This window comes from Thalassophryne amazonica, chromosome 5 (genome assembly GCF_902500255.1).
Source record: "Thalassophryne amazonica chromosome 5, fThaAma1.1, whole genome shotgun sequence".
NCBI classification, from domain to species: domain Eukaryota; kingdom Metazoa; phylum Chordata; class Actinopteri; order Batrachoidiformes; family Batrachoididae; genus Thalassophryne; species Thalassophryne amazonica.
The window spans coordinates 129,422,265-129,438,361 of record NC_047107.1 but is presented as its reverse complement, the minus strand read 5'-3'; the positions used below and the strand labels follow the sequence as shown (position 1 = coordinate 129,438,361).

Genomic DNA, 16,097 nt, shown 5'->3' with positions numbered 1-16,097 from the left:
GAAGTGACAATTTGTTATCCACCAACCAGCTATTTACATTTTGGAGTTTCTTACTCAACCACAACTCAATATCAGAAATATCTTTCCCAGACATTAATAAAGCTGAATCATCAGCATATAACAACAGTTTACGCTTAACTGCTGCTTCCATGTCATTTACAACAGAAATAGTAGAGGCCCCAAGATACTTCCTTGGGGAACTCAGCACAAAACCATTGTAAGTTCAGACATGACACCATGCAAAAGCCTTCTGAAGATCAAGTAAAATCAAACCACAGTAGTTGCCATGATCAGTTTCACCTTTGATAATGGTGGCTAGATACAATAAACATGATTCAGTTGAATAAGACTTTCTAAAAACTGACTGTAAATTATACAACAGATCTTGTGATTGAACATATTCATATACCTGACTGAATACCACACGTTCTAAAACCTTTGCGATTGTACATAGAACTGAAACTGGCCTATAGTTAACACACAGATTTGTTACCTTTTTGTACCAAGGTAACACCTTGGCTAATTTGAAATCTTGGGGTACAATACCTTGAGCTAAAGAAGCATTCACTGTGTGTGTAATACAAGGAGTGATAACCTCAGCGGTGTCAATTACAAATCTGACTGGAATGTTTTCAAGCCCAGTGACTTTGGAGCCATCCAGCTCACTCAGCACTTTTTCAACTTTGTCAACAGGCACTGATAATAAAGCAACTGAGTCCTTTAACACACCTTTGTTATGATAAAAGTTGGTAAGAAAATCTTTCCCAAATGTGCCAAGTGGGCTGGGTAGCTGTTCCACCGCTGTCCTAGCAATATTACTAAAAAAAAGTCATTAAATACAGTAGCAACCTTTGCTTTATCAAAATTAATGGTCTCATCTATTTCAAGACCAATGTTACATTTACTTACTCACTGTATTAGATTCTTTTTATGGTTCACCACGGTCTCCCGAAAATAATCAATCAACTTTTTAAAATCATTAAACTTACTTTGATCCTTAGACTCTATTGACAATGCATTCCAAAATTTCTTCGGCAAACCATTTTTCTTTACGTTTTTTATTCTAAGAGTTTTCAATGGTGCTAACGAATCTAAAATACCCAAGAACAATTTCTTAAAATTCCTTCCCTTGTGGACGGGGGGAATCGAACCCCAGACCTGTTCCCATAGCAACCGTCAGCGCTCCAGTGAGTGCCACTGTGGAGGAAACGCTGCGCTTTTATTTTGAAAATACAGAGCCGGATGTTATCCTGAAAGCTGCTCAAAGCTCCGCGAATGAAAACAAAAACAAACAGCTAATAAACAGGTAAATAATGTATAACTGTCTACAACATCGGGAGATAATCCGTTCAAGCGAAAAGTCCGCTTCACAAGCAGAAAAGGAGGTTTTAAAGCGTTAGCTGCTGTTAGCAGTTAGCAGCTGCAGGTCACAAAAAGTCAGATTTAATCAATTAAATAAATGACAAACAAACGAATAAACTGACGCGCGTTGGCTAGCTTTAAAATATTCCCCAAATCAATTCTTAATGACGTTATTGTTGTTGTCATTTTGAGTTTCATTACTGTGACATTAATTTAGATCTGATCACGTCACCTGTAATCCATCAATAATCAACCCATAATCAATAACACCTGTTTCACATGCTGGTTCTCTTGAAACAGTTCAATTATTTATTTTTACACAGAGATGTCAGGGTGCTGCTGAGGTTGACATGACACATGCAGACCAAGAGCAACTTGTTCTTTCACCTTCCTTACCCACTGTTCAGGGGATTGAACCTATGACCATCTGTTCCAGTGTTTTCCTGTCTGTTCATGGGATGGGACCTATGACTCTCTGATCCAGTGTTCTCCTATCTGGTAGGGGGATTGAACCTATGGCCCTCTGGTCAAATGGCCTCCTGTCTGGTCGGGGAGTTAAACCTATGACCCTCTGATCCAATGTTCTCCTGTCTGATCGGGGATTGAACCTATGGCCCTCTGGTCAAATGGCCTCCTGTCTGGTCAGGGGGTTAAACCTATGTCCCTCCGATCCAGTGTTCTTCTGTCTGGTAGGGGGATTGAACGTATGACCCTCTGATCCAATGGCCTCCTATGACTCACTGATGCAACGGCCTCCTGAATGATTGGGGGATTGATGCTGTGGCCCTCTGATCCAATGGTCTCCTGTCTAATTGGGACATTGAAGCTATGACCCTTTGATCCAATGGTCTCCTGTCTAATTGGAGCATTGAAGCTATGACCCTTTGATCCAATAGTCTCCTGTTAATTGGGGCATTGAAGCTATGAACATTGATCCAATGGTCTCCTGTCTGATCAGTGAGTTGAAGCTATGACCCTTTCATCTAATGGTCTCCTGTCTGATTGGGGCATTGATCCTCTGGCCCTCTGATCCAATGGTCTCCTGTCTAATTGGGGCATTGAAGCTGTGACCCTTTGATCCAATGGTCTGCTGTCTAATTGGGGCATTGAAGCTGTGACCCTTTGAGCCAATGGTCTCCTGTCTAATTGGGGCATTGAAGCTGTGACCCTTGATCCAATGGTCTCCTGTCTGATCAGTGAGTTGAAGCTATGACCCTTTGATCTAATGGTCTCCTGTCTGATTTGGGCATTGATCTTCTGGCCCTCTGATCCAATGGTCTCCTGTCTAATTGGGGCATTGAAGCTGTGACCCTTTGATCCAATGGTCTCCTGTCTAATTGGGGCATTGAAGCTGTGACCCTTGATCCAATGGTCTCCTGTCTAATTGGGGCATTGAAGCTATGACCCTTTGATCCAATGGTCTCCTGTCTGATCAGTGAGTTGAAGCTATGACCCTTTGATCTAATGGTCTCCTGTCTGATTTGGGCATTGATCCTCTGGCCCTCTGATCCAATGGTCTCCTGTCTAATTGGGGCATTGAAGCTGTGACCCTTTGATCCAATGGTCTGCTGTCTAATTGGGGCATTGAAGCTGTGACCCTTTGATCCAATGGTCTGCTGTCTAATTGGGGCATTGAAGCTGTGACCCTTTGATCCAGTGGTCTCCTGTCTAATTGGGGCATTGAAGCTGTGACCCTTTGATCCAATGGTCTCCTGTCTAATTGGGGCATTGAAGCTATGACCCTTTGATCCAATGGTCTCCTGTCTGATCAGTGAGTTGAAGCTATGACCCTTTGATCTAATGGTCTCCTGTCTGATTTGGGCATTGATCCTCTGGCCCTCTGATCCAATGGTCTCCTGTCTAATTCGGGCATTGAAGCTGTGACCCTTTGATCCAATGGTCTGCTGTCTAATTGGGGCATTGAAGCTGTGACCCTTTGATCCAATGGTCTGCTGTCTAATTGGGGCATTGAAGCTGTGACCCTTTGATCCAATGGTCTCCTGTCTAATTGGGGCATTGAAGCTGTGACCCTTTGATCCAATGGTCTGCTGTCTAATTGGGGCATTGAAGCTGTGACCCTTTGATCCAATGGTCTCCTGTCTAATTGGGGCATTGAAGCTGTGACCCTTTGATCTAATGGTCTCCTGTCTGATTGGGGCATTGAAGCTATGACCCTTTGATCTAAAGGTCTCCTCTCTGTTTGGGGGATAGAACCTATAACCTATTGTTATTCAGGCCTTTGCCATGGTTGAGATTGACACACACACGTGTTTATGTTTCCTGACTTAAAACCGCTCTGCAGAAACTGTCATTAGGGAGATGCAGAAGAGGTGTGTTCCACTAAAGTCAGGGTGAGGAGGAGTTTAAGTGCCATTTATTAGTTCATATCTTGATTTAATTTAAATTGTTTTTAGGTTTGTTTGTCAGCAGGAGTACTTCAGATTGTTTTTTATTTAATTTTATTTTTTAAGAAAACTGCATGTGGTGAATTATATCATAAAGTGGTTTGTCTCGTCTTTGTGTATTCATACAGACATGGAGGTGACGGAGGAGGAGCAACAGCAGGTGGAGGAGCAGGTGGAGAAGCTGCTGAGTGGTCAGGGGTCAGAGGTCACCATGTGTGATGTGGGCCTGGACCAAAGCAAACCGGCGACTCTGAGGAAGACAGTCACCTACATCGTCTGCGCCATCATCTTTAATGAAAAGGTCACAGGTTCAAAACCTGAATCTGGAGCTGCGGTGTAGAATTGTTTCCAGGACAGTCACCTCCTTATGCCACATTTAAATAGATGTTATTTAAAGTATTTAAACTTTGAAATTATTGAAATATTTATGCATTTACTTTTTATCGTGATCCAGTTTGACTGAGACAAACACGCCTCCTTTATGGTGCGGCACCGTAAATGTGCAGTCAGCATGTTATGTAACCTGTTGGCTGCACGTTTTGAAGCCCGCTGGCTGTATGTTTGAAGCCCGCTGGCTGTATGTTTGAAGCCCGCTGGCTGTACGTTTTGAAGCCTGCTGGCTATATGTTTGAAGCCAACTGGCTGTATGTTTGAAACCCGCTGGCTGTACGTTTTGAAGCCTGCTGGCTGTATGTTTGAAGCCCGCTGGCTGTATGTTTGAAACCCGCTGGCTGTATGTTTGAAGCCTGCTGGCTGTATGTTTGAAGCCAACTGGCTGTATGTTTGAAACCCGCTGGCTGTACGTTTTGAAGCCTGCTGGCTGTATGTTTGAAGCCTGCTGGCTGTACGTTTTGAAGCCTGCTGGCTGTACGTTTGAAGCCCGCTGGCTGTACGTTTTGAAGCCTGCTGGCTGTATGTTTGAAGCCCGCTGGCTGTACGTTTTGAAGCCTGCTGGCTGTATGTTTGAAGCCAACTGGCTGTATGTTTGAAACCCGCTGGCTGTATGTTTGAAGCCTGCTGGCTGTATGTTTGAAGCCAACTGGCTGTATGTTTGAAACCCGCTGGCTGTACGTTTTGAAGCCTGCTGGCTGTATATTTGAAGCCCGCTGGCTGTACGTTTTGAAGCCTGCTGGCTGTACGTTTGAAGCCCGCTGGCTGTATGTTTGAAGCCAACTGGCTGTATGTTTGAAACCCGCTGGCTGTACGTTTTGAAGCCTGCTGGCTGTATGTTTGAAGCCAACTGGCTGTATGTTTGAAGCCCGCTGGCTGTACGTTTTGAAGCCTGCTGGCTATATGTTTGAAGCCCGCTGGCTGTACGTTTTGAAGCCTGCTGGCTATATGTTTGAAGCCAACTGGCTGTATGTTTGAAGCCCGCTGGCTGTACGTTTTGAAGCCTGCTGGCTATATGTTTGAAGCCCGCTGGCTGTACGTTTTGAAGCCTGCTGGCTATATGTTTGAAGCCCGCTGGCTGTACGTTTTGAAGCCTGCTGGCTGTATGTTTGAAGCCAACTGGCTGTATGTTTGAAACCCGCTGGCTGTACGTTTTGAAGCCTGCTGGCTGTATGTTTGAAGCCAACTGGCTGTATGTTTGAAACCCGCTGGCTGTACGTTTGAAGCCTGCTGGCTATATGTTTGAAGCCAACTGGCTGTATGTTTGAAACCCGCTGGCTGTACGTTTTGAAGCCTGCTGGCTGTATGTTTGAAGCCAACTGGCTGTATGTTTGAAGCCCGCTGGCTGTACGTTTTGAAGCCTGCTGGCTATATGTTTGAAGCCCGCTGGCTGTACGTTTTGAAGCCTGCTGGCTGTATGTTTGAAGCCAACTGGCTGTATGTTTGAAACCCGCTGGCTGTACGTTTTGAAGCCTGCTGGCTGTATGTTTGAAGCCAACTGGCTGTATGTTTGAAACCCGCTGGCTGTACGTTTGAAGCCTGCTGGCTATATGTTTGAAGCCAACTGGCTGTATGTTTGAAACCCGCTGGCTGTACGTTTTGAAGCCTGCTGGCTGTATGTTTGAAGCCAACTGGCTGTATGTTTGAAACCCGCTGGCTGTACGTTTTGAAGCCTGCTGGCTGTATGTTTGAAGCCCGCTGGCTGTACGTTTTGAAGCCTGCTGGCTGTATGTTTGAAGCCAACTGGCTGTATGTTTGAAACCCGCTGGCTGTACGTTTTGAAGCCTGCTGGCTATATGTTTGAAGCCCGCTGGCTGTACGTTTTGAAGCCTGCTGGCTGTATGTTTGAAGCCAACTGGCTGTATGTTTGAAACCCGCTGGCTGTACGTTTTGAAGCCTGCTGGCTGTATGTTTGAAGCCAACTGGCTGTATGTTTGAAACCCGCTGGCTGTACGTTTGAAGCCTGCTGGCTATATGTTTGAAGCCAACTGGCTGTATGTTTGAAACCCGCTGGCTGTACGTTTTGAAGCCTGCTGGCTGTATGTTTGAAGCCAACTGGCTGTATGTTTGAAGCCCGCTGGCTGTACGTTTTGAAGCCTGCTGGCTATATGTTTGAAGCCCGCTGGCTGTACGTTTTGAAGCCTGCTGGCTGTATGTTTGAAGCCAACTGGCTGTATGTTTGAAACCCGCTGGCTGTACGTTTTGAAGCCTGCTGGCTGTATGTTTGAAGCCAACTGGCTGTATGTTTGAAACCCGCTGGCTGTACGTTTGAAGCCTGCTGGCTATATGTTTGAAGCCAACTGGCTGTATGTTTGAAACCCGCTGGCTGTACGTTTTGAAGCCTGCTGGCTGTATGTTTGAAGCCAACTGGCTGTATGTTTGAAACCCGCTGGCTGTACGTTTTGAAGCCTGCTGGCTGTATGTTTGAAGCCAACTGGCTGTATGTTTGAAACCCGCTGGCTGTACGTTTGAAGCCAACTGGCTGTACGTTTGAAGCCAACTGGCTGTACGTTTGAAGCCCGCTGGCTGTATGACTGCTGAAAGTCAGCAACAGTCAGCAGCATTGACCAAACTGTTGATCTTATGGTGTCACTACCTGCAGTGCAGCAAAGAGGCTTCAAACTTACAGTCTCACACGTCAGCTTAAGATAAGATGTTGATGTTTGCAATGATTCAGTGAAATTTGAATGAACATATTTCTTGAATCATGTTCTGTTAAACATCGTGTGTGTGTGTGTGTGTGTGTGTGTGTGCATGCTCTGGCAGGAGGAGGTGCTGATGGTCCAGGAGGCGAAGCCTGAGTGTTACCAGCAGTGGTACCTGCCTGCAGGGAGGGTGGAGGTGGGGGAGAGCATCGAGGAGGCGCTGAGGCGGGAGGTCAGAACAACTTCCTCCACTGTGTCGTTGGAGTGTTTTTGTTGAAGGGATTCTCACTCAAAAAGGAAGCAGCGACTCGACATTTTAGCTTGTGAAACAAGGACATCATAAAGACAATCAGCCTCTCAAAGTGATCCATGTCTGGATAAAGATGGAAAAATAAATGAGCAAATATTGTTTGAACCATCAACGTAAATCAAAACCACATATGCATTGTCAACCAAGTTATGTTTTATATTTAAACAGGTCAAATAAAAAAAAAGATCAAAAACAAAGTATTGACTCTTATTTGTAGTTTCAGATTGTTATTTGTGCACACACACACACCTGAGATGTTCTGTTTGTCTGCAGGTGAAGGAGGAGGCGGGGTTTGAATGTCAGCCAATCACATTGCTGCTGATCCAAGAGCAAGGACCCCAGTGGATCCGCTTCATCTTCCTGGCCAAGATCACAGGTCAGAGATTAAAACTAAAAGTCAAAATGGTATGTCTCTCTCTCTCATTTAAAATTCAGTGGAGCTTTATTCACATGGGAAACATACTTTGTCAAAGTGTTACATCGAGCAAAAAATAAAAAAAATAAAGATGATGTACATCCAGTTAACAATATTCTCCAGTAAATAAATGTGTAAATATGAGATGTGGGATTGACTGATTGGTTTCAGTGTAAAAATATCGTATCCTATAAACTGTGTTATATTCTACGTAGATAAAGTGATGTAGCGGTTTAATCTCCTGTTTTGGGTTTACTGTGGTTTGTGTCCGTTGTTCCTTCTTTTCATTGCTGCTGCGTTTGTTGTCCCTTCAGCCAGCAGATAGTGAAGTTTGTCGATGTTGCTCTCAGAGTCTGTTTGTGTGTTTTTGATCTGTGTCTCTGTTCGTTTCTCTTTGGTGCAGCGGGCAGGTGGTCAGGAAGTGCAGCTCGCTCTCCACCTGGTGTTGTGAGCAGTGGGTCTGTCACAGTCTGTCTTCTCTGGGGAGCCAGGTCTGTCTGTGGTGACCTTTCTCCACGGCCAGGCTGTGCTCACCGAGTCTGTACGTGGTCAAGGACTTCCTGAGCTTTGGGTTGGTCACAGTGTTCAGGTATTCTGCCACAGAGTTCTGTCTGTTTAGGGACAAACAGCATCCAGTTTACACTGGTTTTTGGTGGATTTTTTTTCCAGTGTGTCAAATCAAATCGAATCAATTTTATTTATATAGCGCCAGATCACAACAAACAGTTGCCCCAAGGCGCTTTATATTGTAAGGCAAGGCCATACAATAATTACAGAAAAACCCCAACGGTCAAAACGACCCCCTGTGAGCAAGCACTTGGCAACAGTGGGAAGGAAAAACTCCCTTTTAACAGGAAGAAACCTCCAGCAGAACCAGGCTCAGGGAGGGGCAGTCTTCTGCTGGGACTGGTTGGGGCTGAGGGAGAGAACCAGGAAAAAGACATGCTGTGGAAGAGAGCAGAGATCAATCACTAATGATTAAATGCAGAGTGGTGCATACAGAGCAAAAAGAGAAAGAAACACTCAGTGCATCATGGGAACCCCCCAGCAGTCTACGTCTATAGCAGCATAACTAAGGGATGGTTCAGGGTCACCTGATCTAGCCCTAACTATAAGCTTTAGCAAAAAGGAAAGTTTTAAGCCTAATCTTAAAAGTAGAGAGGGTGTCTGTCTCCCTGATCTGAATTGGGAGCTGGTTCCACAGGAGAGGAGCCTGAAAGCTGAAGGCTCTGCCTCCCATGCTACTCTTACAAACCCTAGGAACTACAAGTAAGCCTGCAGTCTGAGAGCGAAGCGCTCTATTGGGGTGATATGGTACTATGAGGTCCCTAAGATAAGATGGGACCTGATTATTCAAAACCTTATAAGTAAGAAGAAGAATTTTAAATTCTATTCTAGAAATAACAGGAAGCTAATGAAGAGAAGCCAATATGGGTGAGATATGCTCTCTCCTTCTAGTCCCCGTTAGTACTCTAGCTGCAGCATTTTGAATTAACTGAAGGCTTTTCAGGGAACTTTTAGGACAACCTGATAATAATGAATTACAATAGTCCAGCCTAGAGGAAATAAATGCATGAATTAGTTTTTCAGCATCACTCTGAGACAAGACCTTTCTAATTTTAGCGATATTGCGCAAATGCAAAAAAGCAGTCCTACATATTTGTTTAATATGCGCATTGAATGACATATCCTGATCAAAAATGACTCCAAGATTTCTCACAGTATTACTAGAGGTCAGGGTAATGCCATCCAGAGTAAGGATCTGGTAGACACCATGTTTCTAAGATTTGTGGGGCCAAGTACAATAACTTCAGTTTTATCTGAATTTAAAAGCAGGAAATTAGAGGTCATCCATGTCTTTATGTCTGTAAGACAATCCTGCAGTTTAGCTAATTGGTGTGTGTCCTCTGGCTTCATGGATAGATAAAGCTGGGTATCATCTGCGTAACAATGAAAATTTAAGCAATACCGTCTAATAATACTGCCTAAGGGAAGCATATATAAAGTGAATAAAATTGGTCCTAGCACAGAACCTTGTGGAACTCCATAATTAACTTTAGTCTGTGAAGAAGATTCCCCATTTACATGAACAAATTGTAATCTAGTAGACAAATATGATTCAAACCACCGCAGCGCAGTGCCTTTAATACCTATGGCATGCTCTAATCTCTGTAATAAAATTTTATGGTCAACAGTATCAAAAGCAGCATTGAGGTCTAACAGAACAAGCACAGAGATGAGTCCGCTGTCCGAGGCCATAAGAAGATCATTTGTAACCTTCACTAATGCTGTTTCTGTACTATGATGAATTCTAAACCCTGACTGAAACTCTTCAAGTTGTTGTTGTCCTTTGGTTGGAGACAGCAACACCAGGTCATCTGCCAAAAACAGGCCTTTGGTTTCTGTGTCCACTAGAGTGACGCCCGGTGCTGCCGACTGTTCCAGTGATTTGGACAGTTCATTGATGACGATGTTGGAGATGGTTGGACTCAAACTGCATCCCTGTCTGACCCCCTGCTTTGGGGAAAGACGTCTGTGTGTTTGTTGCCACTTGTTGTTTGTGCACATTGACTTTATGATGTCATGTTTTTGCTCCAACCCCACTTTCCAAATGTTTGGACAGCAGACCCTTGGGCCAAACTGAATCAAATGCTTTTTTTAAAATCTACAAACAGGAGAATAGTTTGTCTTTGTTCCTTTGGCAGTCAGGGTGCTGCGGGTGAAAATCTGGTGTGTTGGACAGCCAGTTGGGATTTGATCAGGGCCTGTTTTCAGTCAGGATGTGTCGTAGTTTATGGTTGATGATCAGGCAGAAGATTTTCCCGAGGTTGCTGTTGACACAGACTTCTGTCTCTCAGACGACCGTATAAAATTGTCTGTCTCTCTGTCTGCCTCTGTTTCAGACGGCACTATAAAATGTCTCTCTGCAGCAGACCAGGAGTCTCTTCAGGCCACCTGGTGGGACAGACAGCCATCGCTCCCTCTGAGAGGACGGGACATCCTCTGTCTCATCGACTGTGGACTAAAGTATGACAGTCTATATTAGAAAAGTCAAGTGGCCTCTGTGTGTGTGTGTGTGTGTGTGTGTGTGTGTGTGTGTGTGTGTGTGTGTGTGTGTGTGTGTGTGTGTGTGTGTGTGTGTGTGTGTATGGCTTCGATCACACAAAAACTGGGGAGAGCTGACATTTGCCATTTGGCATGTTTATGTATTTTGACTCAAGGATGAATGTTGTGAAAACGGAAAGTTGATAGGACAAATATTTTTGGAGAAATTTTTAATTTTAGCTAATCAATAAACAATGGATGCTGTGCCGCAATGCACCATGGGAGGTTATTAGTGGTATTGATTTATAATGTTTTTGTAGCTCAATTGGATTAGTCAGTTTAGATAAGTCTCATGTTGCTCTTACCATGATTGACTTTAGTTTCATGTTGGTACCATGAGTGAAATGTTTTGTGGTTTTAATGTCTTCAGCCACTGTCTTTGTTTGTCAAATTCAAAGCACCTGCTGTCAGCAGCTATGCGTGCGTGAATGCGACTTCGATCAGGGAGAAACAGAGCACCGCTGACATTTGCTGCTTGGTGTGTTGATGTATTCTGGGTCAAGGATGAATGGCACCAAAAACAGAACACTGATAGGACTAATAGATTTGGAGAAGCTACAAATATTAGCTAGCATTGCTAATTACATTTTGGACTCACACGCCTTTCCAGCAGGGGCCAGTAAATCATCTTTATATTAAAAGTGTGAGTGTAAGTGCATGTTAAAAATACATGGATGATACGAGAAAGTGAAAACACATATTTCCATTGTGGTCCATTTAAAAAATCAAATGACAAAATAGAAGTAATAATAAAATAAAAATAATCAAAATGATGATAATAATAATAGTGTGTATATGATAACAACAACAACCTAAACAATTTGTAAATACATTAAGACAGTAAATTAACTTTAAAAATTACATAATTAACAGGAAATAAAAGGGTTGTGTACCTCTTCTAAAAACTTTTGAGGTCTAAGGTTCTGAAAACATTCTGGACTCACATGTCATTCCAAATCATTGCTGAATTTATTACCACCCTTGAAAAATGTCAGCTACCTATTTTATAAACATGACCCAGTTTAGTGCCCGTGGATCCCCACAGACAACACGCAAGTTATTAGTGCATATGCTTGTTGTCTTTTCACTGTGTCTTGAGGACAGATGCGCTGTGAGACAAACACTGAACATGAGGCTAACTGCTGTGCTGCCTTCAGGTACCATCGGAATCCCTGGCATCCTGTCACCCTGCCCATAGACCTCAGCTGCCGTCATGTGGTTCAGAGACTCGTCTTGATCTTCACCAATGCTCAGGACCAGATCTGGATCCTTCTGGTTAAAGGTGCCAAAGTGTTCTGTTGCATCAGAAGTTCCTTTGGACTTCCAAAGGAAGTTCTGGTTTTTGTTTATTGCTTGGACATTTCAGTTCTACAAAGTCAGTTACACAGAATTGATCAGGGATCAATCCACAACAATCAGCCTGTAACTGTGTTAGAACACAGCGTCCTTGGACTCCACTGGACCTAAACCAAGCTGCAGGTCTTCAGGGGTACTCTTGGATTCTGGGAACATAAAACCCATCTGGGACCCCTCGTTGAGTCTGATCAAAGTTTCGGTCTGACTGGACTTGGGTCAGGTCTCGGACCTGAGTCGATATTTATTCCTGAGTGATCCGAGATAACTCACAGCTGCTGTGTGTTCTGTCTTTTGGGTTTTCTTGAGTCTGTTTCCAATATTTTAGCAACAGTTTTTCATTTTGTGGAATAGATGGTACAAACTACATTTCCCATGAGTCTCAGCTGCTGTGAAAACCATCCAGAGATGTTTTATAGTAAGTCCCTTTGGCTGCTCCCTTGTTTTGCACTCGGGGTCATGACATAAAATCTGAGGTGAATCTGCATGTTGAATTGGCATAAGTTTTACGGCGGATCCAACTCCTCATTACATGGAGAAATGTCGTACTACTGTTTTGTTTTTTAAATAAGCACATATATGAAGCTCCACAAAATGACTCCGCCCTCTTTCTTCAGCCCCAGTGTTCCACCTTCCCACGGCAGCGGCGGTGAAGACGCACGCTGTGACCTGGGCGGCCAACATGGTGGTGCAGGAAGCGATGCCATCAGCGTACTATGACCATGATGTCAACACGCTGGGCATCTTCAGCCTGCAGCACAACGGCCGGCAGCACGGAAAAACCGACGGCGTGTGTTTCAACACACTGGTGACACTGGTACCAGATCACGTCCAACGCAATGAGGATGGTGAGAAATTGGAGCTGGTAGACATGGGGCGGCCACCGCTGGTGGAAAACCCTCGTTACAGCTGGTACGAAGTCCAGAACCAGACTCTGAGAGAGAAACTCCTGGAAAAGACCAAAAACACTTCGACTGTACCCGTCCACAGCCTTTACTGACCGACAGAAAGAGGACTCTTATTTTGAAACACAGATGGCAGAGGTTCTGTTCCGACAGAAAATAATGCCTTATTTTATTTTGCACTTCAAATCAAAAAAAAAAAATCAAAATAACTTTATTTATCCGTCAGGAACTTCATTTGCAGACAAAGCGCCAGCACGAGCAGAAACACACATTTCATACATGATAAAATTCCATAAAAATCAACACTTCATCAACACTTGATAAATATAATTACAAAAGCCAGTAAAAGCCAAGCACAGCCTGCTTAAAGAACTAGTCACATTAGCTGCTGTTCAGCAGGTGAATCGAGGTGGGCAAGAAACTGGAGGTGGCCCTCTTAGTCCTAAAAGGCAGGGACCTAAACCTGCGACCTGATGGTAAGAGGGTGTAATGCTGGTGCAGAGTGTGAGTGAGGTCTGTGGAGATCTGTGTGGCTTTCCTCACAACTCTGTGGTTATAGATGGAGGTGAGTGAATCCTGCTGCTGTCCATTGATTTTGCTACTGATCTTGACTTTATTGAGTGTTACGATGGGTGAGACTGAGTGAACCAAACCAGGCTGTGATATTGAACGTGAGGATGGATTCTATGAAGCATTTATAAAAAACTACAAGAATTGAGTGGTGAACCTGTAATTTGCGAAGGTTATGGAGGAAAAAAAAGGTGCTGTTGACATTTCGAGAAAATTTGTTCTGTGTTGAATTGAAATGTGAGTTTGTTATCAATTATTGTATTTGTCCAGTTCAGCCTGTAGAAGTCCATCTGTGTTAGTGGAGTCCATGATAACAGTGTCATCAGAATATTTGATATATGTTATTGTGGGGGTAGTGCTCCTGCAGTCATTAGTGTACAGAGTGAAGAGAAGTGGAGAGATGACTGAGCCCTGGGGTGAACCTGTGGATATTGTCCTGATCGAGCTGAGATGACCATTTACCCTGACCCTCTGTTCCCTCCTTGAGAGGAAGGAGAGAACCCAAAGGATGAGGTGAGGGTTGGTGTTCATCTCGAGCAGCTTACGTCCCATGAGATGTGGTTGCAAGGTGTTAAATGCACTTGAAAAGTCCACAAAGACCAGACTGACATGGGACTTGGGCTTTTCCAGGTGAGTGATGGCACCATGTAACAGGGTCAGCACTGCATCATCCACCCCCCTATGTGGCCGGTATGCAAACTGGAGTGGGTCAGAATGCACACCAACATCGACCTGCAGCTGGGCCATGACGAGCCTCTCAAAGCTCTTCATGACCAGTGACGTCAGTGCTACAGGCCGATAGTCATTGCTGATAGTGGGGTTGCTCTTCTTTGCCACTGGACAAATGATGGAAGACTTCCAGAGGGAGGGGATGGAATGTTCAGCCAAGGAGCAGTTTAACAGTTGAACACTAGTTCAGATTAGATAGAAATTTATTGACCCCTTAGGAAGACTCCCTTAGGGAAATTGAGGTTCCAGCAGCATTGTATAGCAGCACACAGGGTAAGAAGCACACAGAGTATCAAAAGTGAAAATAAAAAAGAAAAACCGTTTGCAACTATAAATACACAAATATAAATATCAGACATACTGATCAATACTGGTTTACTGGCTCTACTGTTCCTCTCATTTCTGTCCTCTGTCTTCCTGTTCCTCCTCCTCCCCCTCAGTGAGGAGTTGTACAGTCTGATGGCCTGAGGGACAAAGGAGTTTTTCAGTCTGTTGGTCCTGTACTTGGGAAGGAGCAGTCTGTGGCTGAAGATTCTCCTCTGGTTGCTGATGACGGTGTGTAGAGGCTGACTGGCATCGTCCAGAATGTCCAGCAGTTTGTTCAGTGCTCTCTTCTCTGCCACCATCACCATTCATTTCATGGTTAATATTTATTGTTGGATCATTTAGAGTTTAATGGTTAATATTTAAGACGTGTCTGATTGATTTTCTGTTTGTTGGCAAGATATCTCAAAAAACACTTCACAAATTTCAGTTTAATTTAATGGAGAGACAGTCATTGAGTCGGAGAAAAGACCAAAATTTAAAATAACTTGACGATGATGATGTGAGCAGAATTTCCAAGGTGAATTTACAGCCAGGATCTTACAGTTATGGTTTTATATTCAAAATCTTACATTCAGGAGCTTATATTCAGAACTTACAATCAGGATGTTATCTCTCTTACATTCAGAATCTTACATTCAGAATCTTATCTCTTTTACTTTTAGGATCTTATATTCAGAATCTTACAGTCAGGATGTTATCTCTCTTACATTCAGGATCTTACATTCAAAATATTACAATTAGGATATTGTATTAAAGATCTTACATTCAGGATCTTACATTTAGGTTATTAAAGATCTCACACTTAGATTTTGAACCAAACTCTGGATGTTGAGTGGGAAACATTTTTCACAAATACAGCAGTATAATTACAGGGTGTGGCTTAAAACTGTTTGCTCATCAAACAAGTCTGGACGTAAGGAAATCATTCTTTAGTGTGAAGAGTAATTAATGTTGGATCAAGTTGACGTAATTTCCACAGAATCGGTTAACTGGAGTTTAACGTGTCAGTAGTCTGACATTCACAGACATTCTGAAATAAATGGAATAAGCAGGTATAGAAAATTAATGAATGTTTTGGAAACTGTTTGGCTGTAGCACGCTGATTGTATGTCTTTAACACGCTAAATGTCCCACATGTTTCTGTCTTTATTTTATTGTGAAATATATGTGGAAATAAATTCCTGATCAAAGCGTTTCCTGTTTTAGGTTTCATGAGACCGGACAGTGGTTTCAAACTTTGTGGCTCACGAAGCCTCAAACTGAAGCAAAAATTCAATTTTCCAACCAGACGAATCATCCACAAATTTACAAGAAAAGGGAACAAAGTCACAGAAAGTCTTTGTGACGGAGTATAAAGTGCCTGTCAATTATCTCAGGACCATCCAGAAGGTTCCTGGGGGCCTGCTGAGGTGCCTCGGTCCACAGATTTTGAACCACTGCCGCACTACATAGCAAACAAAGTTTGGAAGAAGAATGTTATGTGGAAAAAGTCATTTTATTTTTCTCCAGAGGGAGTCGAGGGCACTGATCCCGGGTCAGTGTCAGCTGACAGCTCGGCCGGGTTCTTCCTGAGGTAGCTGT

At 43.5% G+C, this 16,097-nt stretch overlaps 1 protein-coding gene across 4 annotated transcripts; it reads left to right on the top strand.

Moving 5' to 3' along the window:
• Nucleotides 1-1,231: 1,231 nt before the first annotated feature.
• Nucleotides 1,232-14,520, top strand: nudt18 (nudix (nucleoside diphosphate linked moiety X)-type motif 18). 4 transcript variants are annotated; one of them, XM_034171367.1, is made up of 7 exons: nucleotides 1,232-1,306; nucleotides 3,896-4,068; nucleotides 6,924-7,034; nucleotides 7,386-7,488; nucleotides 10,461-10,554; nucleotides 11,790-11,914; nucleotides 12,603-14,520. In XM_034171367.1, exons 2-7 carry the CDS (start codon nucleotides 3,898-3,900, stop codon nucleotides 12,983-12,985), a joined length of 987 nt encoding a protein of 328 aa, XP_034027258.1. In that variant the 5' UTR covers nucleotides 1,232-1,306; nucleotides 3,896-3,897; the 3' UTR covers nucleotides 12,986-14,520. The 4 variants fall into 4 exon arrangements, with proteins under 4 accessions (XP_034027258.1, XP_034027257.1, XP_034027256.1 ...); XM_034171366.1 differs by having other exon boundaries at nucleotides 10,458-10,554; XM_034171365.1 differs by having other exon boundaries at nucleotides 10,431-10,554.
• The last annotated feature ends 1,577 nt before the right edge of the window (nucleotides 14,521-16,097 follow it).